This window comes from Lepus europaeus, chromosome 19 (assembly GCF_033115175.1).
Source record: "Lepus europaeus isolate LE1 chromosome 19, mLepTim1.pri, whole genome shotgun sequence".
NCBI classification, from domain to species: Eukaryota; Metazoa; Chordata; class Mammalia; order Lagomorpha; family Leporidae; genus Lepus; species Lepus europaeus.
Window position 1 is genome coordinate 11,613,656 of NC_084845.1, and position 26,575 is coordinate 11,640,230.

General features: G+C 56.5%; 1 protein-coding gene across 1 annotated transcript; it reads left to right on the forward strand.

The window, feature by feature from the left end:
- Window positions 1-10,088: 10,088 nt before the first annotated feature.
- Window positions 10,089-15,853, forward strand: LOC133748341 (cytochrome P450 2A11). Its single transcript, XM_062177071.1, has 9 exons — window positions 10,089-10,310; window positions 10,490-10,652; window positions 11,421-11,570; window positions 11,710-11,870; window positions 12,889-13,065; window positions 13,971-14,112; window positions 14,512-14,699; window positions 15,002-15,143; window positions 15,563-15,853. Exons 1-9 carry the CDS (start codon window positions 10,131-10,133, stop codon window positions 15,742-15,744), a joined length of 1,485 nt encoding a protein of 494 aa, XP_062033055.1. The 5' UTR covers window positions 10,089-10,130; the 3' UTR covers window positions 15,745-15,853.
- The last annotated feature ends 10,722 nt before the right edge of the window (window positions 15,854-26,575 follow it).

Below are 26,575 nucleotides of genomic sequence, written 5' to 3' on the forward strand. Positions count from 1 at the left end.
GACATGGTTAGAGTTTGCCGATGGGGCGAGCGTAAAACCGTGACATGGTTGGGAGTCCCCACCCCCGAGGCTGGTCTCTACCTGGGCCCTGTGGTTTCCAGAAGCGTCCTTTGACCCCTAGGGGGAGGCAGCCGCACCTCCAGGGTCATGCACTCTGCACAGCTGCAGGACCAGGACAGCACGGAGGCTGCCACGGCTCACCGCGTGTGCCCTCCACAGCAGCAGCCCAAGCCACGTGCAGCCTCCCCTGAGCCAAGGTCTGCTGCGCTGGGGCAGCCAAGGTCCACTGCCCTGGAGAGACATGGGGTGGCCCTGAGCGGTAAGAGCCAAGATCCCGCAGGCGTCCTGCTCCCCTCACTGGAAATCCTTCTCTTATCAGGGCCCGGCATGCTGGGCCTGTGATGGGCATGGCAGCCTTCTGGGGTCACCCACACCCCCATCTTGTTGAACAATACCTGAGTTCTTTCCAGCCCCACTAATCTCTAGCAAATGGCTGCTTGGCCACACCCTTGGTGTTCTCTCCAAAATGGAGACCAAGATGGAGAATCTTCCAAATATTAATGTTCCACTTCCCTTTTGGCTTTTTTTTTTTTTTTTTTGACAGGTAGAGTGGATAGTGAGAGAGAGACAGAGAGAAAGGTCTTCCTTTTGCCGTTGGTTCACCCTCCAATGGCCGCTGCGGACGGCGCATCATGCTGATCCAAAGCCAGGAGCCAGGTGCTTCTCCTGGTCTCCCATGCGGGTGCAGGGCCCAAGGACTTGGGCCATCCTCCACTGCCTTCCCGGGCCACAGTAGAGACCTGGCCTGGAAGAGGGGAAACTGGGATAGAATCCGGCGCCCCAACCAGGACTAGAACCTGGTGTGCCGGCGCCGCAAGGTGGAAGATTAGCCTATTAAGCCACGGCGCCAGCCTCCACTTCCCTTTTGATAATGAATTCCATCGATACCTGGTTCCTTTTTCTTTTTTTTTTTTTTACCAAAAAGTTAGGAAAAGCATACGGCACTCCAAAATTTTGCTGCTTAGATTTCTTCCACCAAATATCCAAGTTTGTTGCTCCTAACTGGGTGCCTTCTGCGGGTGCCTTCTGTCATATCCCAAGACACTCATCTCCCATAGAGGAGCACCTGGGTTCATGTCCTGCCTCAACTTCCAATCCAGCTTCCTGCTAATGTGCACCCAGGGAGGCAGCAGGTGATGACTCAATACTTGGGTCCCTGCTCTCTACCATGGAAACCTGAATTGAGTTCCAGCACCCTGACTTTAGCCTGGCCCAGCCCTGGCAGCTGTGGGTTGGTACCAGGGTGGCCCGGGAGTGGGGTGTTGTTATAACAGATACCTAAAATGCAGAAGTGGCTTTGGGACTGGATAAGAGGTAGAGCCTAAAAAAATTCTTTTTAAAAAAAAGATTTATTTATTTGAAAATCAGAGTCACAGAGAGAGAGAGAGAGAGAGAGAGGGACAGAGAGCGGGGGAGATTTTCCAGCCCCCTGTTCATTCCCCAGATGGCCCCAATGGCAAGGTCAAAGCCAGGAGCTTCATTTGGATCTCTCACGTGGGTGGCAGTGGCCCAAATGACTGGGCCATCCTCCATGGCTTTTCTCAGGTCATCAGCAGGGAGCTGGATTGGAAGTGGTGCATCCAGGGCACAAACTTGCACCCATATGAGATGCTGGCGTCACGGTATCGGCTTAACTCACTGTGCTACACTGCTGGCCCTGGAAACTCTTGAAGGAGATACTGGAGAAAGCCCATGCTGTCATGATCAGCATTAAGAGTGAACCAGCAAAGGCCCTCTGTTTCCGTGCCTGTTTCCCAAAGTATGTTCTTGCAGAATACTCTTTGATCTAAATTCCTGGACACTGTTCAGAGGGATTGGAGTTTGGACCGCTTTGTTGAGGACTATATCGCCAGCAGATAGATAACGCTTGGCACGGGCAAATGATCCCTTAATATTTGTTTAATAGATCCATTGCTTGTGCAAACTTGCTCTCCATTTCCCAGTATTGCTTAGGATTGTTCTCACAGGAGCATGGCTTTCCCTAACATCCTCTCCGAAGAGGGCTGCTCATTCTGCCACCTCCAGCGAGCTGCAGGGTCAGGAGGTAGGGTCAAGGATCAAATCCTTGTGCTCCTCAGCACCACTTCTATATCCTTGACCCTAAATACAATGGCTGATTTCAAAACCTTCTCAGAGAGGCAGACATTGGCACAGCACCTAAGAGGCTGCTTGGGCCGCCTGCAGCTCACACGGGAGCACCTGGTTTTCAGTTCCAGCTCTGCTTCCAATTCCAGCTTCCTGCTAACGTGCAACCTGAGAAGTAGCAGATGACGGCACCAGTACTCGAGTCCCTGCCACCCGCGTGGGAGACCTGCTGGAGTTCCTGGCTCCTGGGTTCAGTCCTAGTTGTTGCAGGCATTTGGGAAGTGAAATAATGGAAGATCTCTCTCTCTCTCTCTCTCTCTCTCTCTCTGTCTCTCTCTCTCTGTTTCCATCCTTGTCTCTGTCTCTCTCTCCCTCTCTCTCTTTCTGCCTTTCATTTAAGCAAAAATGCAACTTTTAAAAAATCTTATCACATGGCCAGCACTGTGGCATAGCAGGTAAAGCCACCGCCTGCAGTGCCAGCATCCCATATGGGCACCAGTTCGAGTCCCGGCTGCTCCTCTTCTGATCCAGCTCTCTGCTGTGGCCTGGGAAAGCAGTAGAAGATTGTCCAAGTCCTTGGGCCCTGCACCCGCGTGGGCGACCCTGAGGAATCTCCCTGGCTTCAGATTAGCGCAGCTCTGGCCATTGTGGCTATTTGGGGAGTGAACCAGTGGATGGAAGACCTCTCTTTCTCTCTCTCTCTCTCTCTCTCTCTCTCTCTCTCTCTGCCTCTGCCTCTCTGTAAATCTACCTTTCAAATAAACAAGTAAATATTTTTTAAAATCTTACCACCTAAATCCAACATGAGGGTCGTCCAGGACGGGCCTCCAGCAGTGGTCTATTCTGGTGTGGGTCACATTGTCCTGTGTCTCCCATGCCCACTAATCTTGGACGTGACCCTGGTTATGACAGGTGACGCGTGGTAAAGACTCTGGGTTCTCTTAAGTTCTGTTGAAAATACTATGTATTTCTTTTCAGAAGTCAGTTACCTTGGCTAAGTTCTCCGAGCTCTGAGATTTCAATCCAGTCCTTTGAGCTTTAGCTACGGACCTTGGGGTTTCTAACGCGTAAACAGTCCCACGATCCGTCACAACTTGGGACAGGGCTTACACATGGGATGCAGGACTCATCCCTGGCTCTGTCCTTTAGATGCCACCACCACCGCCAGCAAGTGCTGTGGCAGTCACCTGCCCTGCAAGTTTCTCTCTGGCACAGCCCAGAGCCTGCCTTCAGACCAAAAGCCATTTTACAAAAGCAAAACACAGATGCTATGTTGTGGTGCATGGGTTATTATCAGGGTGCTAATGTGAGTCCCAGCTGCTCTGTTTCCAATGCAGCTCCATGCTAATGCAGCGGGGAAAACGGGGAAGATGGACCAAGTCCATGAGCCCCTGACACCCATGAGGGAGACCCAGAGAGTTCCAGACTCCCGGCTTCAGCCTGGCCCAACCCTGGCCATTGTGGCCATTTGGGGAGTAAACCAGTGGATGGGAGATCTCTCTCCTCTCTCCCTCCCTCTCTCCCACACCCCTTTGTAACTCTGCTGTTTAAGAAAAAAAAAAAAAGACTTATTTATTTATTCATTTGAAAGTTACAGAGAGGCAGAGGCAGACACAGAGAAAGGTCTTCCGTCCACTGGTTCACTTCTCAAATGGCCACAATGGCCAGAGCTGAGCCAATCTGAAGCCAGGAGCTTCCTCCAGGTTTCCCACGTGGGTGCAATACCAAGCACCTGGGCCATCTTCCACTACTTTCCCAGGCCACGGCAGAGAGCTGGATTGGAAGTGGAACAGCCGGGACTTGAACCAGCGTCCATATGGGATGCCAGAACTGCAGGCAGCAGCTTTACCCGCTATGCCACAGCGCTGGCCCCCATAACTCTGCCTTTCAAACAAACAAATCTTTAAAAAGGAGGACAAGATGATGTTAAAGACAAAACCCGCACAGCAGCAGACAAGCCACAGAAATTTGCAAAGAAGAAATGAATTTTGTCCCTGTCCTAATTCAAACGAGAGAAACACCACAGAGCTCTAACCAGCTCAGCTTGCACAATTCTGACGGAAATAATAATAATAATAACAACAATAATAATAAGTGGACCAAGCTTCCGGTCACTGGGAGCCAGCGCTGTCCTCAGGCGGCGGTGCAGACAGGAGCCGAGCTTCCCGCGGGACTCGCACACCAGCGGGGGCGCAGTCCTAACATTTCCTAAACCTGCAGGCCAGAGACGAACCCCGGCCTCACCGTGCGCGCTGATGCCAAAGCACAGACAGCCACGGCCACCGCCACGCGGGAGCTGCCAGGCGGCCGAGGGGGCGGCCAGGAGCGAAGGTCGCGGCCGCGGGTTCTCGTGGGGGCTGCAGTCTCCGTTTTGTTAACTTTACACAGCTTTGTTGTGACAGTGTCCTGAGAGAGCCGACGGGGCGTGCGCGGAACCCCAGAGCGGTGGTGCGAGCGGGAACGCGCAGCCGCGTGGCCGTGCACAGGTGAGGAGCCGGAGCTGCACCCTCGCTGGCCGTGGGGCCCCAGCCGGGCTCCTCCAGCCTGCCGGCCCCCCTACCTCCCTTGTACAGGGAGACAGCAGCCCCCCCCCCACCCCCGCCCCGCTGCCGCAGTGACTGGTGCAGAACGGGCTCCCGGAAAGCTGCTCACCGGAGAGAGGAGTCCAGGAGCGGTCGGCGGTGGGCGGCTGTGCCCTGCGCACAGGGCCGCCCCTGGGAGCCCGGCTGGAGGAGTTTGGGAACCAGATGTCAGGCGGTGGATGCCTAAAGCTCCTGAACTGCGCGCTCCAAGGCCGTTCTAGGTTATATTAATTTCATCCTATTTTTTAAAGGTTATTTATTTATTTGAAAGTCAGAATTACAGAGAAGGAGAGGCAGAGAGAGAGGAGAGAGCAAGAGAGCAAGCTATCTTCCATCCACTGGTTCACTTCCCAGATGGCTGTAATGGCTGGAGCTGAGCTGATTCGAAGCCTGGAGCCAGGAGCTTCTTCCGGATCTCCCACGTGCAGGGGCCCAAGCACTTGAGCCATCTTCTACTGCTTTCCCAGGCCACAGCAGAGAGCTGGATCAGAAGTGGAGCAGCCAGGACTTGAACTGGGACCCATATGGGATGCCGGCACTGCAGGCAGCGGCCTTACCCTCTACGCCACAGAGCGGCCCCCCCCCCAATTTTTTTTAAATAGTAATAGTATCATTGGAGGCTTTAGTTTATCTGGGTGTGCTCTCCCACTGGACTAAGAAATCCGAAAGAACAGTGACCAGGCCTGCTTCTCTAACCTGTCCAAACCAGACCTCACATCTGCTACCTTAAGTCTGTTCTGTCATGGGTTCCCAAATCCGTGACAACTGGCTGAACAAGGTCCCAGGGGTCTGTCCAGGCAGCTCCCTCCACCCCACCTGGAACTCCAGCTCTGAACCCCACCTCTCCAGAGAGCACCCCTGCCTTGCCCTCTAGTGGCCTCCCCTGCACCCCAGAGGCCCAGTCAGGGGCCAGTCCTGGATTCCTGCAGCACCTGCCCTTCCCCACGGCAGGCCCAGCCTCTCAGCTGGGGCCACCCCACCTCAGCACTGTCCCCCTGGTGTCCCTGTCTGCAGATGAACCCGCCTCCCCCAGGAGTGGGCGCTCGGTGTCACCTCTGTGTCACCCGGCACAGGGCTGGCCTGCACGGGCGCTCTCAGCACTGCTCCACTGGCGCTGTTGGCCGTGTCGATTACACACTAAGAGGCTGGCAGCGATACCGTGGGAGAGAGGATATTCCAATGTGTCCACCCTGAGGACACACCTCCCCTGGAGGCCTTTTCCATTCAGTGTGACCTTGAGGGAAGGCAACCTTCTGAAAAACAGAAGGAGCTGTTTGCTTTTCTAAGATGAGAGATGGAGCTGGGCCAGGCCGGGTGAGAATCTGAACAGGCACAGGCAGGTCTCAGACGCTCACATGCACACAACAGGGCGCGCGCACACACACACCACCCACGGGCTCATGTGAACACACAGATGGGAGGGTGCAGCCATTCCTCAGGCTGGACACGGAGACATACGCCAGAGACAGCTCCCCAACAGGCAAAGCCCAAAGCACGTGTGTCCTCAGGCTACCCACTTGGACAGACAGACAGCTGCAGAGACTGGCAGGAATTCAGGGACACCACCATGGACACGTGCGCTCAGAGGGACACCAGTGGACACAAACAGGCCTGGAGACCACTTATGTTCAAGCACACACCCCGTGAAGACTGGTGCACAAGCAAATTCACCTGCCAACACAGACACACCAAAACATACACGTGGACACGCCACACACGCGCCTGGGAGTGCCCACACAGAGGCATAGATAAGGAGGAATGCGACAGGGGCACCTGGGAGAAGACAGCACACACACAAGCTCCAGGAGCACGCGGGAGCTAGAGCAGGACTGACTTGCCACGGTGGACAGAGGCAAGGAGGAAGTCCCGCACCCCAGGCTCCTTCAGTCTGAGGGCCCAGCACTGACGGACCCTCCTAGGTGGTGCCTGCTCCAGCGTCAGCCTCCGAGCCTGGATGATCACTGCTCAGCACCTGCCTAGAGCTCTGGAGGGCTTGGCCGTGCTGAGGAAGGTGTGGGGAGAGACGTTTCCACAAGCCCCTCTCCCTTCCCCCTCGCCTGGAGGGCGGAGGGTGCGAAAGCCAAGAGGGGGCTCTGGGAAGCGCCCACCTCATCCCCTTTCTCCTCCAGGCTGACAGCACCCACACCCATCCGCCCATGCACTCCTCCCCGAAGCCCCTGGCACGCTCTGTCATTAGGATGGGAAGTGGCTTGCTCAGAGTCGCAACAGGGAACCTTGCTCTTACCCATTCATCCAGAAGGGGAAACTGAGGCCCCAGGAGGGGAAAGGATTTCCTGGGTCCCCCATACCAGCAGCCAGTCCCTCGGTCACCTGCAGACCGGCACCTGTCCCTCCCATGTGACTGCAGGCACTGAGCTCATCAACAAGGACAAACCCTCTTGACCTCACTGTCCCCAAGTTCTCCCGTCCCGCCCCCCGCCCCCTCCCTGGCCAGCTCCCAGCAGCCTGTTTGAACACTCGGTTCCCTTCCTGGTGCCAACTTCATTAAGAAACAGACTCCCCAGGGTCCCCCCTCCCTGCTTTCTGAGGCTCCAGGGGGAGAGGAGGCACCCAGGCTGAGAGCCAGCACAGGTGCAGGCTGCTGACCAGGATTAGGGGACTGACACCTGCACGCGCTAATCTGCCTTCCCCACCTCTTCCCCCTCCAGAATCAACAGCTTTCCTCTTCCTGCTTCATGCCCTGCCCCCTGTGCCCTCCCCACAGACCTCAGAACACGTTGAATAGGATGCCAGGCTGGGGAGTGCCAACCTCACCCAACACCACACGTCCAGAGTTAGGGGCCTTGAGGCAGGATGCAACCTGAGGAGCCTGACCCCAGCGTCTGCCCCGGGCCCACCAGGGGCCCCTCTTGGGGTGGAGCTGAAGCCAGTCGCAAGCCCACACAGCACCTACCCATCCCAGCACCTGCCTCACGCTCATGTCAGACAACACGGTACCGTGCCCTGACGCCCTCTCGACTGGCCCCCCGAGCCCGCACCCAGAGCCCCCTTGGCACCAGGGCCTTTGCCTCTACCAATAGCTCCTGGCATCAAGTCCAGCGCCAATGTGCCATGCCAGTCCCCTCCCTGGGGAGAACCAATGGCCAGCGTTAACACTGTGTCCCCTGCTGCTGCTGAGCTTGGTCCTCACGTGGGCTGGGCAGTCCGTGAAGGGAGAAGGGGCAAGAGAGCGCCCCCCACCCAGCTCCCTCGCCACCTGTGGCACCCCATGGGGATGGCGCCAATCCAGCCCTGTTGTTACAAAGATTCTGTAAGACCCCGCCCACATGGACCCTGTCTTCCCGCAGTACAGCAAGCTCTGGCCGTGTCCTCATCAAGGAGGAACTGCGAGGAGAGGAAGCCAGCAGAGCCACTCACCCCTCTCCACTCTCACCCTCGTGGCCCAGGTCCACGCTGCTCCCAGCACTGGGGTCACCCAGACCTCTCCTGCGACACTTCCCTCTGCCTGCCCACAGCAGCCTCTTGAAAACCCAGGGGTCATCCCTGGACGAGACGAGGCCCTCGCTTCCCCAAAACTCCCTTCCCACAGGTCGGGGAAGCAGAGCCCAGAACGGGGACGCTGGGGGCTCAGGGTGGGAGCGCCGGGAGTGCAAGGCCTTTGGCTTAAGGGGCACTCACAGCGCCCCCTGTCCTCTCTCTCTTTCCTGTCCTCAGTACGCTTGGCCAGAAAGCAGGAGACGCTGGTAATAAAAAAGTGACAATAGCAATGACACCATGAGCCCAGCCCTGAGTGGGAAACCAGCTAATTATGACCCTCGGGGCGGCTGGGACTTTTCCGCCATGTTAGTGGTTGTTTTTGCTGTTTGCCGATGTGTGGCCGGCACCTCTGCCAGCTGTGGCCATGAGTCAGTCTTCTCCAGTTCTGGGACAAGTTCCACCAAAATGTGCTCAGCTCATCCACCCTTTCCCAGCCAGAGATGGTGATGGGGATTCTACCGCCCTGGCCCCCCTGCAAGGAATAAAGCCCCGGCCTGCAGCACTGGCATCTCATTTGGGCACTGGTTCAAGTCCCAGCTGCTCCACTTCCCATTCAGCTCTCTGCTATGGCCTGGGAAAGCAGTAGAAGGTGGCCCAAGTCCTTGGGTCCCTGCACCCAGGTGGGAGACCCGGAAGAACCCCCTGGCTTCGGATTGGCACAGCTCCAGCCAGTGTGGTCATTTGGGGAGTGGACTAGTGGATGGAAACCCCCCCACCCCTGTTTCTCCCTCGCTCTGTAACTCTTCCAAATAAATAAAATAAATCTTTAAAAAAAAAAAAAAGGAGGCCGGTGCTGTGGCTCAATAGGCTAATCCTCCGCCTAGTGGTGCCGGCGCACCAGGTTCTAGTCCCGGTTGCCCCTCTCCCAGTCCAGCTCTCTGCTATGGCCCAGGAGTGCAGTGGAGGATGGCCCAAGTGCTTGGGCCCTACACACCATGGGAGACCAGGAGAAGCACCTGGCTCCTGGCTTTGGATCAGCACGGTGCGCCGGCCGCAGTGCGCTGGCAGCGGCGGCCATTGGAGGGTGAACCAACGGCAAAAGGAAGACCTTTCTCTCTGTCTCTCTCTCTCACTGTCCACTCTGCCTGTCAAAAAAAAGTAGCTTCACTCTAGAGCTCTCTCCCCTCTCCTCCCGGGACTCCACAGCACTGGGCCCTTCCGTGCCCCCAGAGCTTCAAATCCACACCTCTGGACCCGCCCTCCCGAGACCCCTAAACCTATGTCCCTTCTCACCAAAAGCCATGCATCCTGTCTCATCCCGAAACCATTCAGACCTTCTAATTCTCCCCACAACTACGGGGTTCCCTTCCGACACTCTCACAGACCAACAGAGCCGAAGCTCGGGTGCTCCCCTGTGTCCAAAATCTTCAGTTCTGGTGCCGGCTCCCCGCTAATGCACCTGGGAAGAAAGCAGAAGGTGGCCCAAGTGCTTGGGCCCCTGCCACCCACATGGGAGACCCGGATGGAGTTCTGGGCTCCTGGCTTCAACCTGGCCCAGTCCTGGCCATTGTAGCCATTTGGGAAATGAACTAGTAGATGGAAAATCTCATTTTCTCCCTCTTTCTCTCTTGTTGCCTTTCAAGTAAAATAAATAAATCTAAAAAACATCTTCAGTCTGGAACGTGTCTGCTACACCCTCCCCCAGATCCACAGCCTTGGTCTCCTTGCAGGCGCCACCAAGTCAGTCTGGCAGCCTCTCTCTGTTCATTTGCCCGGGTACCCCGTGTCCCCACCCCCCTTGCTGGCTGTATCCCAAGCAAGGCGGGGTGCAGGGCGAGGGGCGTAGTTGGGAGGTCAAATGAAACCATTGTATAACCAGGATCAAAGTCCGCCCTTCTGTCCCCAAGCAGTATAAAGGGAAGCCATCCCGGCCACTGCCATCTGACTGTCACTCTCACTGCCACCATGCTGGCCTCTGGGCTGCTTCTGGCAGCTTTGCTGGCATGCCTGACCGTGATGATCTTGCTGTCCGTCTGGCGGCAGAGGAAGCTCTGGGGGAAGCTGCCCCCTGGGCCCACCCCCTTGCCCTTCATCGGGAACTATCTGCAGCTGAACACAGAGCAGATGTACGACTCCCTCATGAAGGTACCACGGGCAGGAGCCGGGTGCGGGCGGCCAGGGAGGCTGGGAACGGACCAGGGTCTTGGGAAAAAATGCTCTGTCTGAGGGTCCCCGCCAGGAAAGGCCAGATCTTGGGGTGTCAGCCCCTCGGGTACGTGGAGACGGCTCCCCCTAACCTTGCCCCACCCCCCCGCCTCCATCAGATCAGCGAGCGCTACGGCCCAGTGTTCACCATCCACCTGGGCCCGCGGCGCATCGTGGTGCTGTGCGGGCAGGAGGCAGTGAAGGAGGCGCTGGTGGACCAGGCTGAGGATTTCAGTGGGCGTGGCGAGCAGGCCACCTTCGACTGGCTCTTCAAAGGCTACGGTGAGGGGGACCCCAGGAAGGAAGCAGCCGGCCCCAGCTTCCCCAGGCTTCTCCCCGGGGGATTCTCCTGCCCAGCAGAGGCTGTGGCTGAGCCCCCGCCCCATCCCCTGCCCCCTCTCCCAGGCCTGACTCTCTCGCCTGTCTGTGTCTCCATCCCCATGCTGATCTCTCCCGGCCTCTCTCACCAGGATCTGGGCTTCCCCAGCTGCCTGCTCTCCCTCTCCCTGCCCCCCTCTTCTCCCTCAGTCTTACTTTCCCGCACCGCCAGAGGGCTTCCCTAAGTTTCTGGGGAACAGAACTGAAAGATGTTTGGTTTGGCCTAAAAGACCGTTTGGAACTCCACGCACGGTGTTCCCACCGCACCCATTTTCCACTCACTCTTTGGTGACCCCTCGCAGGGTGTGCTTCAAAATCCCCCCAGGTGAGGCGGAGCTGTGGGGGCAGCAGCTAAGCCGCCCCACCCCGGGAGCCTGCATCCCCCACCACAGATTCTGGGCTCAGTCCTACCTCTGCTCCCTGCTAAGCACAGCCGGCCCCGCCACCCACCTGGGAGCCCGCACGGAGCTCCTGGCTCGCTGCTTCCGCCTGGCCCGGAGAGAAGCAGCCTGTGTCTGTTTCTCTCTCTCTCTCTCTCTCTCTCTCTCTCTCTCTCTCTCTCTCCCCTCCCCTCCCCTCCCCTCCCCTCCCCTCCGCCTCCTGGGCGCCCCTCCGGGCTGCTCAGTGCCCTGCTGCCCTCTGATCCCCGAGCCCCCGCGCTCACCTCCCCAGGCGTGGCGTTCAGCACCTGGGAGCGCGCCAGGCCGCTTCGGCGCTTCGCCATCTCCACGCTGCGGGACTTCGGCGTGGGCAAGCGCGGCATCGAGGAGCGCATCCAGGAGGAGGCGGGCTTCCTCATCGAGGCCTTCCGGGACACGCGCGGTGAGCTGGGGTCCAGGGGTGCGCGCTCTGCCCTGCCCTAGGGGCTGCTCTGGGGATGGGGTGGAGATGCGGCACGGGGCTGCGGTCCCCGACTTGACGCCCCACCCCGACCTCCATTCCCCCCCCCCCCCCCCCGCAGGCGCCTTCATCGACCCCACCTTCTTCCTGAGCCGCACGGTCTCCAACGTCATCAGCTCCATTGTCTTCGGGGACCGCTTTGACTACGAGGACAAGGAGTTCCTGTCGCTGCTGCGGATGATGCTGGGAAGTTTCCAGTTCACAGCCACGTCCACGGGGCAGGTAACCCAGAGCGGCCTGGCCCTCCCACGCCTCTCCCGCCACCTGCTAGCTGCCCACCCAGGAGGCACCCGTGGCTCCAAACTCCTATCTGCTTCCAAACATGGCCCCCCGGGCAGAGCCAGCCCCCACTCTTGGAACACTGGACAGTTGCTCCCAAACCCGGGACAGATGCCCCAATTCAGTCTCCAGGGACATCGGGGTATCTCAGCAGGTGCCCCCCAAAACAGAGGCTGCAGGCAAGATACATGTCTTCAACTCCACCTTCAACTTGAGGTGGTGCTCACTTGTAACATCTAACGGAGGCTCCCTACCTGCCCCATCTGAGTAGCTCCACCCCCCACCAGCAGCTGCTCCAACCCACTTCCTGAACCCCTGGCACTGCAAAACCCAGCCCTGCAAAATAATCTGACATCTGCATGGGTGTCCAAGACCAGCCCCCTGGGATATCTGCTCCATCCACATAGGTATTGAATGCCTGGACAGAATCCTCAACACGTGAATATTTGGGGGGCACATGGCTCCCCAGACACCCAAATATGTGTCCTCCAACCCAGCCCACTGACTCACCTCACAGAGGTGCCCTCTCTGCGGCCCACTTGAACACCTGAACAGGTATCTCTCCCATTTTAACACCTGAGCATCGGCACAGAAGCCCCACCCACCCACCCACGGATCCAATAAGTATCTGGACAGCTTGTCTCCAACCAAGCCCTCCCCAGTGCCTAAACACCTAACTAGGTGACCCTGTCCGATGGCAGCCTCACCTGGATAGCTAAACTCCCACCCAATCTCACTTGAATATCTGAACACCCAGATGTGTGTCCCCACCCATCTCGTCTAAGTTCTTGGACAGTGGCACCCACGTGCAAACCACGCAAAAGCTCAATAACCTGTGTTCCCACCCCCACCCCCAGCACCTAAACGATGGACAGGTGCCTTGAGCCGCTGCCTGCCTTGCCCCCGTGAGGTGCCGCCCACTGAGGCCGCCCCTCCCTGCCCCGTCTCTGCCTGCCCTCAGCTCTACGAGATGTTCTACTCAGTGATGAAGCACCTGCCAGGGCCGCAGCAACAGGCGTTCAAGGAGCTGGAGGGGCTGAGGGACTTCATAGCCAAGAAGGTGGAGCGGAACCAGCGCACGCTGGACCCCAACTCCCCGCGGGACTTCATCGACTCCTTCCTCATCCGCATGCAGGAGGTGCGCCCCAGCAGCCGGGGCCGGGGGGACAGGGGGAGAACATTCAAACGAGCCCTCATCATAATCAACCCTGTAATCCCAGCTCACCGTCCGGGGGCAGGACCTGTGCGTGCAAATCCTCCTGTGCCACAGCCGCTTCCGCAGGCTTCGGCGTGCATTGTGGTTTTCCCCTGGGAAAACTCACTGAGGCTCTTGGACGAGGTTCTGCTACATCCCCAGTTTTACAAATAAGGAAACCGAGGGCCCGAGGGTGTGAGTGGCTTGTGTGGGGTCCTCCAGCGAGGGAGCAGTGGCTCTGGCTCAGATCCTGGCCCCTTGGACCCTGGGGCTGGTGCTTTTAGCCACCTGGTTCTCTGGCCTTTCCTATCCTGTTTATCAGAGATGCCTACATGGCCAGCACAGGGCATCTGGCTTTCCTGGGTGACACTGGAGGGTCCCCACCCCCATCTGGAGGTCAGTCCCCCTGTGTGAGGATAGGAAAAGGGGCTTTATGGCTCCTGAGATTCGCAGGCTCTAGGGAGGAAGCCTCTTCAGGACGTCTGGGGAGTGGGAGGACATGGTGCTGCCTCTGTGCACCTGCAGCCCCAGAGATCTCTCTCCGCCTCACCACACCTGCCACCTCGGTCCTCTTTTCTCGCTCTCTCGATCCCTCTCTAAATATCCCTACCATTTAAAGAGTGACAACTAGGCTGACCCCCCAAGGACGGTCAGCCAGACACAGAGGACAGCAGGAGAACCTCAGGTGGAGCCAGCAGCTGGGGCACAGAGCTGAAAGCCTGACAGGTCCCCAGGCCCTCTGCCCACCGTAGCTGTGGGCCTAGGAGAGATGGGTTGAAAGGTGGCAACCCAGAAGGGTGCCCGGGTCTGGGGAGTGGGCTCAGCTGGAAGCCCTGCTCTTCTTGCAGGAGAAGAAGGACCCCAAGTCGGAGTTCCACATGAAGAACCTGGTGCTGACCACGCTCAACCTCTTCTTTGCGGGCACGGAGACCGTCAGCACCACCATGCGCTATGGCTTCCTGCTGCTCATGAAACACCCAGATGTGGAGGGTGAGGCGGGGGGGGGGGGGGGGGGGGCAGCAATGTGGGGGCCAAGGGCCCTAAAGCTCCTCTGAGCCTGCCGCAGGGTCCCCACGTCCCCAGCACCCCTGACCCTCAGACACACCCTGCTGTCCAGCGACAGGGCAATCTTCAGCTGGCGGGCACCAGGCTCTCACCAGCTGGTAAAATGCTGGGCACGTGTGAGCCGTCAGCAAGTCGCTCCTGGGCTGAGCCCACTGAGTACCCACGGCCCACTCCTTCCCGTGACACCCCCGAGGGCCCCAGCCTGGCCAGGGTAACCAGACCCTGCTCCGGGCTGTACGCAGACCCCTGCTGTGCTGGTACTGGGACGATCATCCCTGCACCGAGCCCTGTGAGTCCCTAAACCCCGCACCTCTGCTCCCCCAGCCAAGGTCCACGAGGAGATCGACCGAGTGATTGGCAGGAACCGGCAGCCCAAGATCGAGGACCGGGCAAAGATGCCCTACACAGAGGCGGTGATCCACGAGATCCAGAGATTCACAGACATGATCCCCATGGGCCTGGCCCGCAGGGTCACCAGGGACACCAAGTTCCGGGACTTCCTCCTCCCCAAGGTGCTGCCCCGCCCAGCCAGGAAGGACCTGCAGCCACCCCCCCACCCCCTCGTACCAGCCCCTGTCCCACTCCTGCAAAGACTTCACTAAGCTCAGGGATTCCTGGATCCCACATCCCCACACACACACACCAGGCCCATTTCCCTAGAACCTCCTGCCTTAGGACACGAACCCTGCACCCCCCAAATCTCCTCTCAGGGACAGGAGCTTTCTATCTGCCAAAGCTGCCCTCACAGAGGCCCCGACCCCCATGCCAGCCCCTTTGGGCAACCCCCCACTTACTTGCCCCCCCCCCTTGCCAGGGCACCGAAGTGTTCCCCATGCTGGGCTCCGTGCTGAAAGACCCCAAGTTCTTCTCCAAGCCCCGGGAATTCTACCCCCAGCACTTCCTGGATGAGAAGGGGCAGTTTAAGAAGAGCGACGCTTTCGTGCCCTTTTCCATCGGTAAGAGACCATGGAGGGCGGCCAGGCCTCTCCCAGGGGATGAGGGGGCGTCAAACAGTTCCCGGAAAACAGGATTGGAAGATGTGATTATTTGGGCACTCAAAAAGCAAACAAACAAAAAAACTGAAATCCAGGCGTAGGAGGGGTCTTCCAAGGGTCACGGGAAAATGCACACGAGGAGCAAAGTTTATACATGGATTTCAAATACTGCAGCGAACAGCCATCTTTCAGCCCCGTGCTCCGCGAACTTGTAGGCGAGGGGAAGTGGCGTCCGCACTTCCCACGCGGGGAAAGTGAGGCTCCGAGCGCCGTCCCCGCAGTTCTCCCTGACCCTGCGCGCTGGACGGGGCGCGGGGCGCGGGGCGCCGGGCGCGGGGCGGCCGTGGGCTCGGCCCTCACCGCCCGCCTCTCCGCTCCAGGAAAGCGCTACTGTTTCGGAGAAGGCCTGGCCAGAATGGAGCTCTTCCTCTTCCTCACCACCATCATGCAGAACTTCCGCTTCCGCTCTCAGCAGGCGCCCCAGGACATCGACGTGTCCCCCAAGCACGTGGGCTTCGCCACGATCCCGCGAACCTACACCATGAGCTTCGTGCCGCGCTAGGCAGGGGCGGGGCTGCGGGAGGGGGCGGGGCGAGGGCCAGTGCCTGGGGGTGGGCCTTGCTGGAGATGCGCGCACCGCATTCTAATAACAGCTATTATTTATTGAGCAAGTCCTCCGTGTCAGCGCCGTGCTGAGAGCAGTGTTCTCTCCCCTCGCCGTGGGGGGTGGGAGTGGGCGGGGGGATGGGACCCAGGCCCATTTCACAGGTGACAAAGCTGAGCCTCTGCCGAGGTCCCCCAGAGCCCGAGTGTCCAGCCGAGCGCCTGAACACAGACCTCTCTGCCCGCGCTGGGCTCGTTCTGGAAAGGGAGGCAGCTTAGAGCATCCGCACATGACCCGAAGGGCCCTGGCTGGGGTGCGTGGGGTCCCAGCTGGGCAGGCTTCACCACACCTGTGCCCACTGCTGCACACACCCGGAGCAGGGCAGCCCAGGCCGAGCCCCACCACGTAGGGCGGCTGGTCCAATCCAGAGTCTGCCTGGGGACGGCCTCTTGGTGACATGGGTGAGGGAGAAACACTCTCAGAGAATGCCTGCACACTCTGGATGGGCCATGAGTGTGTCAGAGAGAGAGCATGTGCACACATGTGTGCAAGGGTAGGACTGTGTGTTGCCTGGAGTGTACCATGAATGCACCATTGTAGGTTCCTTATTCCTTGCTTGAGAAGCAGAGACAGAGAGAGACGTAGGCAGAGGTCCCATCCACCCCACATGACCACATGGTCAGGACTGGGCCAGATCAGAGCCAGGGCCTGGAACTCAGTCCAGGTGCCCTGTGTGGGGAGCAGGGACCCAATCAGTCCCTTGCGCCATCACCTGCTGCTGTAATCGGTAGCAGAGCCAAGACTCAAACCCAGGCTATGAGTGTCCCAACCAGCAGCTTAACCACCAGGCCAAACGCCCGCCCTGTCATGGGCTCACTCTGCTGATCTGAGTTTCAGGATCACCTGCCGACTCTCAAATTAGTCAGTGTGTGTCCCCTTAGAAGTGGCATTAAGCAGTGCACAACCTGAACACCTGTACCCATCAGCCTTGGGCCTCCATGTTTCTTTATTTTTTTAAGATTTATTTATTGATTTGAAAGGCAGAATTACAGAGAGGCAGAGAGAGAGAGAAGTCTTCCATCCACTGGTTCACTTCCCAATTGGCCACAATGGCCAGAGCTGGGCCCATCCAAAGCCAAGAGCCAGGAGCTTCTTCCAGGTCTCCCATGTGGGTGCAGGAGCCAAGGACTTGGGCCATCCTCTACTGCTTTCCCAGGCCATAGCAGAGAGCTGGATGGGAAGTGGAACAGCCGGGACTCGAACTGGCACCCAGATGGGATGCTGGCACTGCAGGCAGTGGTTTTACCTATTACATCACAGCACCAGCCCCCTCCATGTTTCTTAAACTAAATGCTACACACACACACACACACACACAGTCCTCCTTGGGGACTGGCGTTTGAGATCGAGCGGTGGGAACGCTCCTGTGACCCCTACGTGTTTGCCATTTCCATTGTGTGCTTTGTGACTTGGATTCCACGCAGAGGCTGCTTCCAGCTCCCTGGATGAGGATGAGGGTGAGGGCACAGGGCCACCCTGGCCGAGCCCAGGGTCAGAACTGAAGCACGTCCATCCACGTGCGTGTCTCCTTAAGAGCCTTCCAGAAATCTCAACTCAGGGAATCTTAGAATTGTGGAGAAACAAAGCTGTCAGCTCTTGGACACGATTCTGAGCGCCGTTCAAAAGCGTGGGGCTTGGGATCTCCGACCTCCAGAACCTCAGACTCAGTGTGTTTGGGTCCCCGGTGCTCGGGACTCCCAGTGCTCAGGGCTTTCCCACGGCTCCCTGCACGCTCCTTTGGGACCAGCATTCCGAGCTGGGTCCTGCAAGCGGAATGTTCCTTCTGAGAAAGAGCAGAGAGGGGAGTAGGGGCTGAAGCTGGCAGGGTTCGCCAGGAGACACCTCCAGGACAGACAGACTGGCAGGCAGGGCTCTGCCCTGCAAGGGAGGAGAGAGGAAGGGAGAGAGGACGAGGATCAATCCCCCTGGTCCCCAGACTCACGCCTGCAGTCCACCAGGGCGTCATCAGAGGCGCTGAGAGGAGCCGCACACCCAGCCTCCCCTGTCCAATGAGGACGCTGCCGGCTTGGAGCTCTGCGGGGCCGGCTCCCCGCACACGCGCCGGGCAGAGATGGGAGAGGAGCCCTGCCCTCCGGCCAAGCTTTGCTGCTTACTCCTCAGCTCCTTGCTCATGGAGCCCAGGGCTGGAGAGCTCGAGAAGCTCAGAGACTTCGAGGGTGCAAGGGGCAGTGGTGGTGTTTCTGGGTAGCTGGCTCCTCACCACCCCTTTCTGCCAAGCTCAGAATCTACAGAGTCAAAACATACATGTGTACACACATGTGCACATGCACACACATGTTCTTGCTATGAATCAACAGCAGGAAGCATGTTGCTAAGCGTCTGTCACGCGCCAGACACCACGTTAAGCCCCTTGTACTAGGGCTGCGTGACTATGAGTGACTTCAACAGCAGAAATGCATTGTCTCACAATTCTTTCTTAAGGATTTATTTATATTTTTGAAAAGCAGAGTTGGGCTGGCGCTGTGGCATAGCAGGTAAAGCCGCCACCTGCAGTGGGCACTGGTTCGAGACCCAGCTGCTCCACTTCTGATCCAGCTCTCTGCTATGGGCTGGGGAAGCAGTAGAAGATGGCCCAAGTGCTTGGGCCCCTGTACCCGCATGAGAGACCCAGAAGAAACTCCTGGCTCCTGGCTCCTGGCTTCAGATCGGCACAGCTTCAGCCATTGCAGCCAATCGGGGAGTGAAGACTGACTGACCTCGCTCTCTCTCCTCTCTCTGTAACTCTGACTTTCAAATTAAATAAAATAAATAATTCTTAAAAAAAAAAAAGAAAGAAAAGAAAAGCAGAGTTACAGGTAGAGAGGGAGAGACAGAGAGAGAGAGATCTTCTGTCTGCTGGTTCACTCCCCAAATGGCCACAGGAGCTGGATCTGAAGTGGAGCAGCCGGAACTGGAACCAGTGCCCATGTGGGATGCCGGTGTTGCAGACAGCGGCTGAACCCACTGCACCACAGCGCTGGCCCTGCTGATCGCTTTCTGAGTTGTTCATGGATCATCCCCTGTAGCTGAGAGGGCAGGGGACTTGGGGTGAACTCTCAACTCACTGCACCTGTTCCAGAAACCCTCCCTCCCCCAACTTCTGCCCCCCTCCAGAGCCCACTCCTCACCACGCAGCTCCAGGCAGCTCCTGCCCCAAGGTCACCAAACATCCCCTTCCCGTGCCTGGCTCCCGTGTGCCTCCCGACCTCGGCCCCAGCCCTCTGGTCTGCGGGCTCTGATGAAGGGAAGGGGACGCTGACAGCAGTAACAGGCAATAGGAAGTGAAGTCTGTCCCTCCACCAGGATTCCACTCGCCCCACCCCCATCCCCCAACATTCCCTATTGGCAGATGCTCACAGGGAGACCCTGGGCGTGGAGCAAAGTCATTTGCAGGGGCGGTGCTGTGGCACAGTGGGTTAAGCCACCGCTGGGGTGCCAGCATCCCAAATGAGCACCGGCTTGAGTGCCGGCTGCTCCACTTGTGATCCAGCTCCCTGCTAATGCACCTGAGAAAGCAGCGGAGGATGCCCAAGTGCCTGGGCCCCTGGCACCCACATGGGAGACCCGAGTGGAGTTCCAGGCTACTTTGGCTTGGCTCAGTCCCAGCCATCGCAGCTGTTTGGGGAGTGAACCAGCAGATAGAAGATCTCTCTCCTGGATGAAGATCCTGGAACCTGGCTTCAGCCTGGCTGAGACCCAGCTGTTGTGAGTTTTTGAGAAGTGAACAAACCTGCCAAATCTCCCAGCAACACCTGGATCAGTGTTTGCCACCTGAGGTCTACGGTGATGGACATGAGTTGACACATCAGACAGGATCAGCCCAGTCAGGGTGTTATGGCCATAGACCACAAGTTGACACGTCAAAACAGCCACCACCGGGGCTGACACTGTGGCTTAGCGGGTAAAGCCACTGTCTGAAGCGCCGACATCCCATACAGGTGCCAGTTCGAGTCCCGGCTTCTCCACTTCCCATCCAGCTCTCTGCTGTGGCCTGGGAAAGCAGTAGAAGCTGGACCAAGACCTTGGGCCCCTGCACCCACGTGGAAGACCTGGAAGTGGCTCCTGGCCTGGCTATGAATCCACTCAGCTCTGGCCATTGTGGCCATCTAGGGAGTGGGCCAGTGGATGGAGGACCTCTCCCTCTCTCTCTGCCTCTCCTCTCTGTGTAGCTGTGACTTTCAAGTAAAATAAATTAATCTTTAAAAATAAATAAATAGAAGAGAGAGAGAGAGCACGCGAGAACACAGTTCAGGAGCTTTAGGCATCCACCGCCTGACATCTGGTTCCCAAACTCCTCCAGCAGGGCTCCCAGGGGCGGCCCTGTGCGCAGGGCACAGCCGCCCACCGCCGACCGCTCCTGGACTCCTCTCTCCGGTGAGCAGCTTTCCGGGAGCCTGTTCTGCACCAGTCACTGCGGCAGCGGGGCGGGGGTGGGGGGGGGGCTGCTGTCTCCCTGTACAAGGGAGGTAGGGGGGCCGGCAGGCTGGAGGAGCCCGGCTGGGGTCCCACGGCCAGCGAGGGTGCAGCTCCGGCTCCTCACCTGTGCACGGCCACGCGGCTGCGCGCTCCCGCTCGCACCACCGCTCTGGGGTTCCGTGCACACAGAATACTGTCACAACAAAGCTCCGTAAAGTTAACAAAACGGAGACTGCAGCCCCCACGAGAACCCGCGGCCGCGACCTTCGCTCCTGGCCGCCCCCTCGGCCGCCTGGCAGCTCCCGCGTGGCGGTGGCCGTGGCTGTCTGTGCTTTGGCATCAGCGCGCACGGTGAGGCCGGGGTTCGTCTCTGGCCTGCAGGTTTAGGAAATGTTAGGACTGCGCCCCCGCTGGTGTGCGAGTCCCGTGGGAAGCTCGGCTCCTGTCTGCACCGCCGCCTGAGGACAGCGCTGGCTCCCAGTGACTGGAAGCTTGGTCCACTTATTATTATTGTTGTTATTATTATTATTATTTCCGTCAGAATTGTGCAAGCTGAGCTGGTTAGATCTCTGTGGTGTTTCTCTCGTTTGAATTAGGACAGGGACAAAATTCATTTCTTCTTTGCAAATTTCTGTGGATTGTCTGCTGCTGTGTGGGTTTTGTCTTTAACTTCATCTTGTCCTCCTTTTAAAGATTTGTTTATTTGTCAACAACAGGAGCCACTGTGCACTTGCTCCTCATGTGGGATCTCTGTCCTTAATGTGCTGTTCATTGTGATTTAATGCTATAACTAGTACTCAAACAGTATGTTTCACTTTGTGTTTCTATGTGGGTGCAAACTGTTGAAATCTTTACTTAATGTATACTAAATTGATCTTAAAGAGGCGCCCCGCGCTCTGAGGGGCGGTGTCGGCCCTTGGGGTTGTCAGCAAGATCCTCAGGCTCCGTCAGAAACTATTTAACGCCGGAAAAGGGGTGCGCGGGAGCCGGCGAGATGAGCTTGGAATCCTTATTCCAGCACATTCTCTGCAGCGAGAACCAGGCCGAGCAGAGCCACCGCACGCTGTGAGATGTACGCTCGGACATAACCAGGTGCCGTGAAAAAATGAAGCAAGCAGCCGAGGAGTTGAATGAAGAGCAGGTCAAGTTGGATTCTAAGGTTCAGCAGTTTTCTGAAAAATCTTTCCTCTTACAGATTTTGAAAACTCATGAAAATGCTTTAGAAAGACAACGCAGTGAAATTACAAACCAAAGGAATATGCTTCTCCAAACCTTTAGCCATCCCAAAGTACCGAATACAATGGAGGTGGCTGGAAAAAGTCCATAGGAACCTACAGGAGGACAGCTAAACACAGAACGCTTTGGTTTTGTGAGCAGCAAATCATATTTAACTGTGGATGACAAAAGACTTTAAGTTGCCATGTTTAAGTCACCTTAAATAGTAGTGTTAAGTTTAGTGATAAGTGTATAAAAGAGGATAGACCGATAAGTATATAAGTATATTGGTACTGATAAGTGTATTGACCTCAATGAGCATGCTGATGAGTAGTGTGATATAAAACCCCCTGGTGTGTCCCCAGTGTGTGAATAATAAAGTTGGAAAAAGACAAAAAAAAATAAAGATTTGTTTATTTGAAAGGGAGAGTTATGGGGGCTGGCGCTGTGGCATAGCGGGTAAAGCCGCTGCCTGCAGTGCTGGCATCCCATATGGATGTCACTTCAAGTCCTGGCTGTTCCACTTCTGATCCAGCTCCCTGCTATGGCCTGAGAAAGCAGTAGAAGATGGCCCAAGTGTTTGGGCCCTGCACCCACGTGGGTGACCCTGAAGAAGCTCCTGGCTCCTGGCTTTGGATTGGCCCAGCTCTGGCCATTGCAGCAATTTGGAGAGTGAAGCAGAGGATGGAAGATTTCTCTCTCTCTCTCTCTCTCTCTCTCTCTCTCTCTGCCTCTCTGTAACTCTGCCTTTCAAATAAATAAATACATCTTTTTAAAAAATTATTAACCTCTTACCAACATTTTGGGTGCATAGCACCCGTGGCAGGCATAGGCACAGTGTTCAGCAGGATTCTAGAACTTTCTTATGTTCTGTAACTGAAGCCTAATTCTCTCTGGAACTCTGGTTTTCAAGATATATATATATATATATATATATATATATATATATATATATATATATATATATATAAAGGAATTTTAGTTTGGTGCAAGCATTTTAAATCTATGCACAGCTTTTCCTTCATATGCATTTTCCAGGAACTTTCTGAAGACTGGTTGCATAATCAGCTGTTGTGGATCCCAGCCAGGCTGCTCGGCTGTCAAACATTAGAAGTCGCTCCCCGGTGCAGCTGTGTGTGCACATCTGCCGTCCCCTCCCCCCTCCCCCTGCTGACGGAGGTGCTGCTGTCTGCTCCCAGAGAGCGGCCACACGTGGCAGACGTGCACTGTGTGTCTGTCTGCGCCTTACGGATCTCACTAACGTGAGCGGCGTCCTGCAGGTCCCCCACGTTGCTGCAGAGGCGGGGTTTCATCCTTCTTGAGGGTCGAACGCTGCCGCGCTGCGTTCTAGCTACGTTTTCTTTATGCGTTCATTCTCCAGTGAGTGCTCTGGTTCGCCCCCTGCCTTGGCTGTTGTGACTAACACTGCCTTAAACGTGGCCATGCAGCTGACTCTGACGTACGGACTCCGTCTCCCGGGGAAGTACACCCAGTACTGGCATAGCTGGATCAGAAGGTAGTTCTGTTTTTAGCTTTTTAAAATTTTATTTATTTATTTGAGAAAAGGAGAGAGAAAGAGAGGGAGCTCCCATCACTGGTTCACTCCCCCAGATGCCTCTGGCAGCTGGTACTGGGCTGGGTAAACCCGGGATCTGGGAACTCCATCCGGGTCTCCCACGTGGAGGCAGGAACCCTATTGGCTGAGCCGTCACCGCTGCCTCCCAGGGTCTGTGCTAGCAGGAAGCCGGAGTCAGGAGCCAGGGCTGGGCACTGAATCCAGGCGCTCTGATCCGGGACACGGGCCTCCTAACTGACACCTTAGCCACTAGGCCACGCACCTGCCACTCGCGGCTGCCTTCAGAGAAGCTCCCTGCTGTCTTCCGGAGCGGCTGTGCTAACTCCCACTCCCACCGGCCGGGTGGGCGGCCCCTTCCCTCTGCACCGTTGCAGCAGGCTTTCTGTTTCTAGCAGCTCTCAGATGAGGCCGCTGTGTTTCTACATGCGCTTCCCTGGTTATGATGTCGGGCATTCTTCGTGTGTATCTGGGCCACTTGTGTCTTCAGAGACTGTCTGCTCAGATCTTGCCCGTTTTGTGATTGACTTTTTTTCCTGTTGAGCTTTCTGAGCTCCTTGTATATTCGGGATACTAATTCCTTGTCACATAAATACTTTGCAAATTTTGTTCCTTCTCTCTGTCTCTCTCTCTCTCTCTCACTGTCCACTCTACCTGTCAAAAAAAAAGCAAATATTTTGTTCCATTCTCAAAGCCATTGGGTTCTGAGGGCTTTGATACTCTTTAGTGTCTGAGACAAGAACAAGGGTCCCCAAACATCACTTTAGTGGAGACAACACTTTTACAGTAGGTTGTAGCCCAAGTCCTTGGGCCTCTGTGCCCACACAGGAGACCCAGACGAAGCTCCTGGCTCCTGGCTTCAGAATGGCCCAGTTCCGGCCTTGTGGCCAGTTGGGGAGTGAACCAGCGAATGGAAGATCTCTCTCTCTCTCTCTCTCTCTCTCTCTCTCTCTTTCTCTCTCTCTCTGTCGCTCCCTCTCACTGTAACTTTACCTCTCAAATAAATAAATAAATAAATAATATCTTGATTATTGAGACGCAGAACCACTGAAGTCCAGATACCAAGCAGAAGGACTTAGCGGGGCTCCAGCGGCCGACCACCCGACTGCAGAAGCTGCACACTTCAGGTTTGCCCCCTTCCCTCGCCCTGTCCACGGTCTACAGACAGACGGCAGATGCCAAGGGGGAAGAAATCCAAACTCCAGGGTACTGTGTGTTTCATAACAAGCCACAAATCTCAGGTTACAAACATTGTCCGATATGTGTTGACAGCCCGTTTCTCACATGTTGGCTGTTTTCTACCGAGCAGTGTGGGGGAGGTATTGGGAAACCGCAGCTATGCCTGGTTTTGTAACAGGCACATGAGCCAACAATGCCTGTGTCGGATGTGGCTGTCCACGTGCGTGTTCTCTTGGGAAGAAGCTGAGAACGCTGACCCAGGGTTAAGTGGAACCGTGGGACTGTTTCTGATCGGGGGTGGGGAGAACTAAGGTGTGTGTGACCTGTGACCAGAGAGGTGTTTTTTAAGGAATGAATTGTTTTTTAATTTTATTGACTTTTCATTTGTTTCAAAGGTAGAGCAGCAGAGAGAGGCAGAGAGACAAAGAGAGAGAGATTGCCCGTCTACTAGTTCACTCCCCCAACTGCCTACAACAGCTAAAGTTGGGCCAGACCAAAGCTGTGGGCCCAGAACTCCATCCTGGTCTCCCACGTGGCTGGCAGGGACCCAAGAACTTGCGGCGTCACCTGCAGCCTCCCAGGTGCACTATCAGGGAGCTGTGCCTGAGGCTGAGGCAGGACTCGAACCCGGGACTGGGGTGTGGGACGCCTGTGTCTCAACCAGCTGGCCACTGGGCCACAGAGCTTACTCGCTGACATGAGACCTTTTGCCCCAGCTGAGGGGAGATTCAGGCCAAGATGGAACCTAAGTGAGCTCACCTATCAGAGTCCCCTGCCAACACGCTTTGGATCTGATGAATTCAGTTCCTGTGTTATACAAACTCCAGCCCACCCTGACCAGTACACCAGATACAGGAATGTATTGCTTTGTGTCGAATGTGCTGGACACTGGTAACGTTAGTATCCTCCGGGTAAGGAAACAGTGGGAGAATTTTCAGTTTACAATGCATTGTACCTTCTGGATCTTGGATCGTGCAAATGTACAAGCCTGTTCATGGAGAAAAAAATTTAAATCAGGTGGAAAAAGTGTCCAAGTCTGGTTCAGATTTTTTTAAGATTGTTTGAAAGCCAGAGCAGAGAGAGAGGGAGCGCTAGAAATAGAAAGAGAGAAGTCTTCCACCCGATGGTTTACTCCCCACATGGCCGCAACAGCCAGGGCTGGGCCAAGCTGGAGCCAGGAGCTTCTTCCAGGTCTCCCACATGGGTAGCAGGGGCCCAAGCACTTGAGCCACCTTTCACTGCTTTCCCAGGCACGTTAGCAGGGAGCTGGATCAGAAACAGAGAAGCCAGGACTCGAACCAGTTCCCATATGGGATGCTGACACTGCAGGCATCGGCTTTACTGGCTAAGCCACAGCACCGACCCTGCAGACTGAAGCCGAGTATGACCAGCACAATTCTGACACTGCACCTGAGACGGCTGAGCTGGGGACTCCCCACAGGTTGAGGGTTGCTTGGCCACAACCATGGTCTTTGTTGGTTGAGATAAAAATACCCAACATTGGGGCTGGCGCTGTGGTGTAGCAGGTTAAGAAGCCTCCACCTATGGCGCCGACATTCCATATGGGCCCAGTTCGAGTCCTGGCTGCTCCACTTCCAATCCAGTTCCCCGCTAATGGCCTGGAAGAGCAGTGGAAGATGGTCCAAGTGCTTGGGCCCCTGCCACCCATGTAGGAGATCCAGATGAAACTCTGACTTCAGATTGGCCCGGCCCTGGCCAGTGCAGCCATTTGGGGAGTGAACCAGCGGATGGAAGACCTTTCTCTCTCTCTATCTCTCCCTCCCACTGTCTGTAACTCTGTCTTTCAAATAAATAAATAAATCTTAAAAGAAAAAAAAAGGTGCTTGCATCCTGTCAGTGCCTGGGTTCCACACCAGGCTCCGCTTCTACTCGAGCTTCCTGCTAATGCCGGCGCTGAAGCAGCAGCGATGGCCCAAGCATTCAGCTCCCTCCACCCAGGAGACCTCGGCTGCCTTCCAGGCTCCCTGGCTCCCAGCTTGGCCCAGCCTGGGGCCATGTGGGCACTCGGGTGAACAGGCGGATGGGAGTGTTTCTCTCTCTCCCTCTCTCTCTCTCAAATAAATAAATAAAAGCTTAACAATTTTTTTAAATAAAGCAAATGTAGCTAATCGAGTTTGGGCTTGAGCAAGGAGCCACTTCAGGGGAGGATGCTCAAAGTTTCGGCTGACTGCTAGGAGCCGCGTGAGAGAAGAGCAAGAAGCAGACAACCTCAGACAGGAAGTCGAACTTCGCAGGAAGAGACCCGCCCTGGCTCGCTTGGAAAATGTACGTTTTCTTCAGCTCCAGGCTTCCAAACCTGTCAAATGGTCTCATATCAAGCAGTGG

What these genes read in the sequence shown, in the direction of transcription:
- LOC133748341 (XM_062177071.1), top strand. Translation starts at nt 10,131, where the DNA reads ATGCTGGCCTCTGGGCTGCTTCTGGCAGCTTTGCTGGCATGCCTGACC. An exon ending in CAGCCACGTCCACGGGGCAG is followed by an intron (nt 11,871 to 12,888) that starts GTAACCCAGAGC and finishes GCCTGCCCTCAG; the next exon opens with CTCTACGAGATGTTCTACTC. An exon ending in TCCTCATCCGCATGCAGGAG is followed by an intron (nt 13,066 to 13,970) that starts GTGCGCCCCAGC and finishes CTCTTCTTGCAG; the next exon opens with GAGAAGAAGGACCCCAAGTC.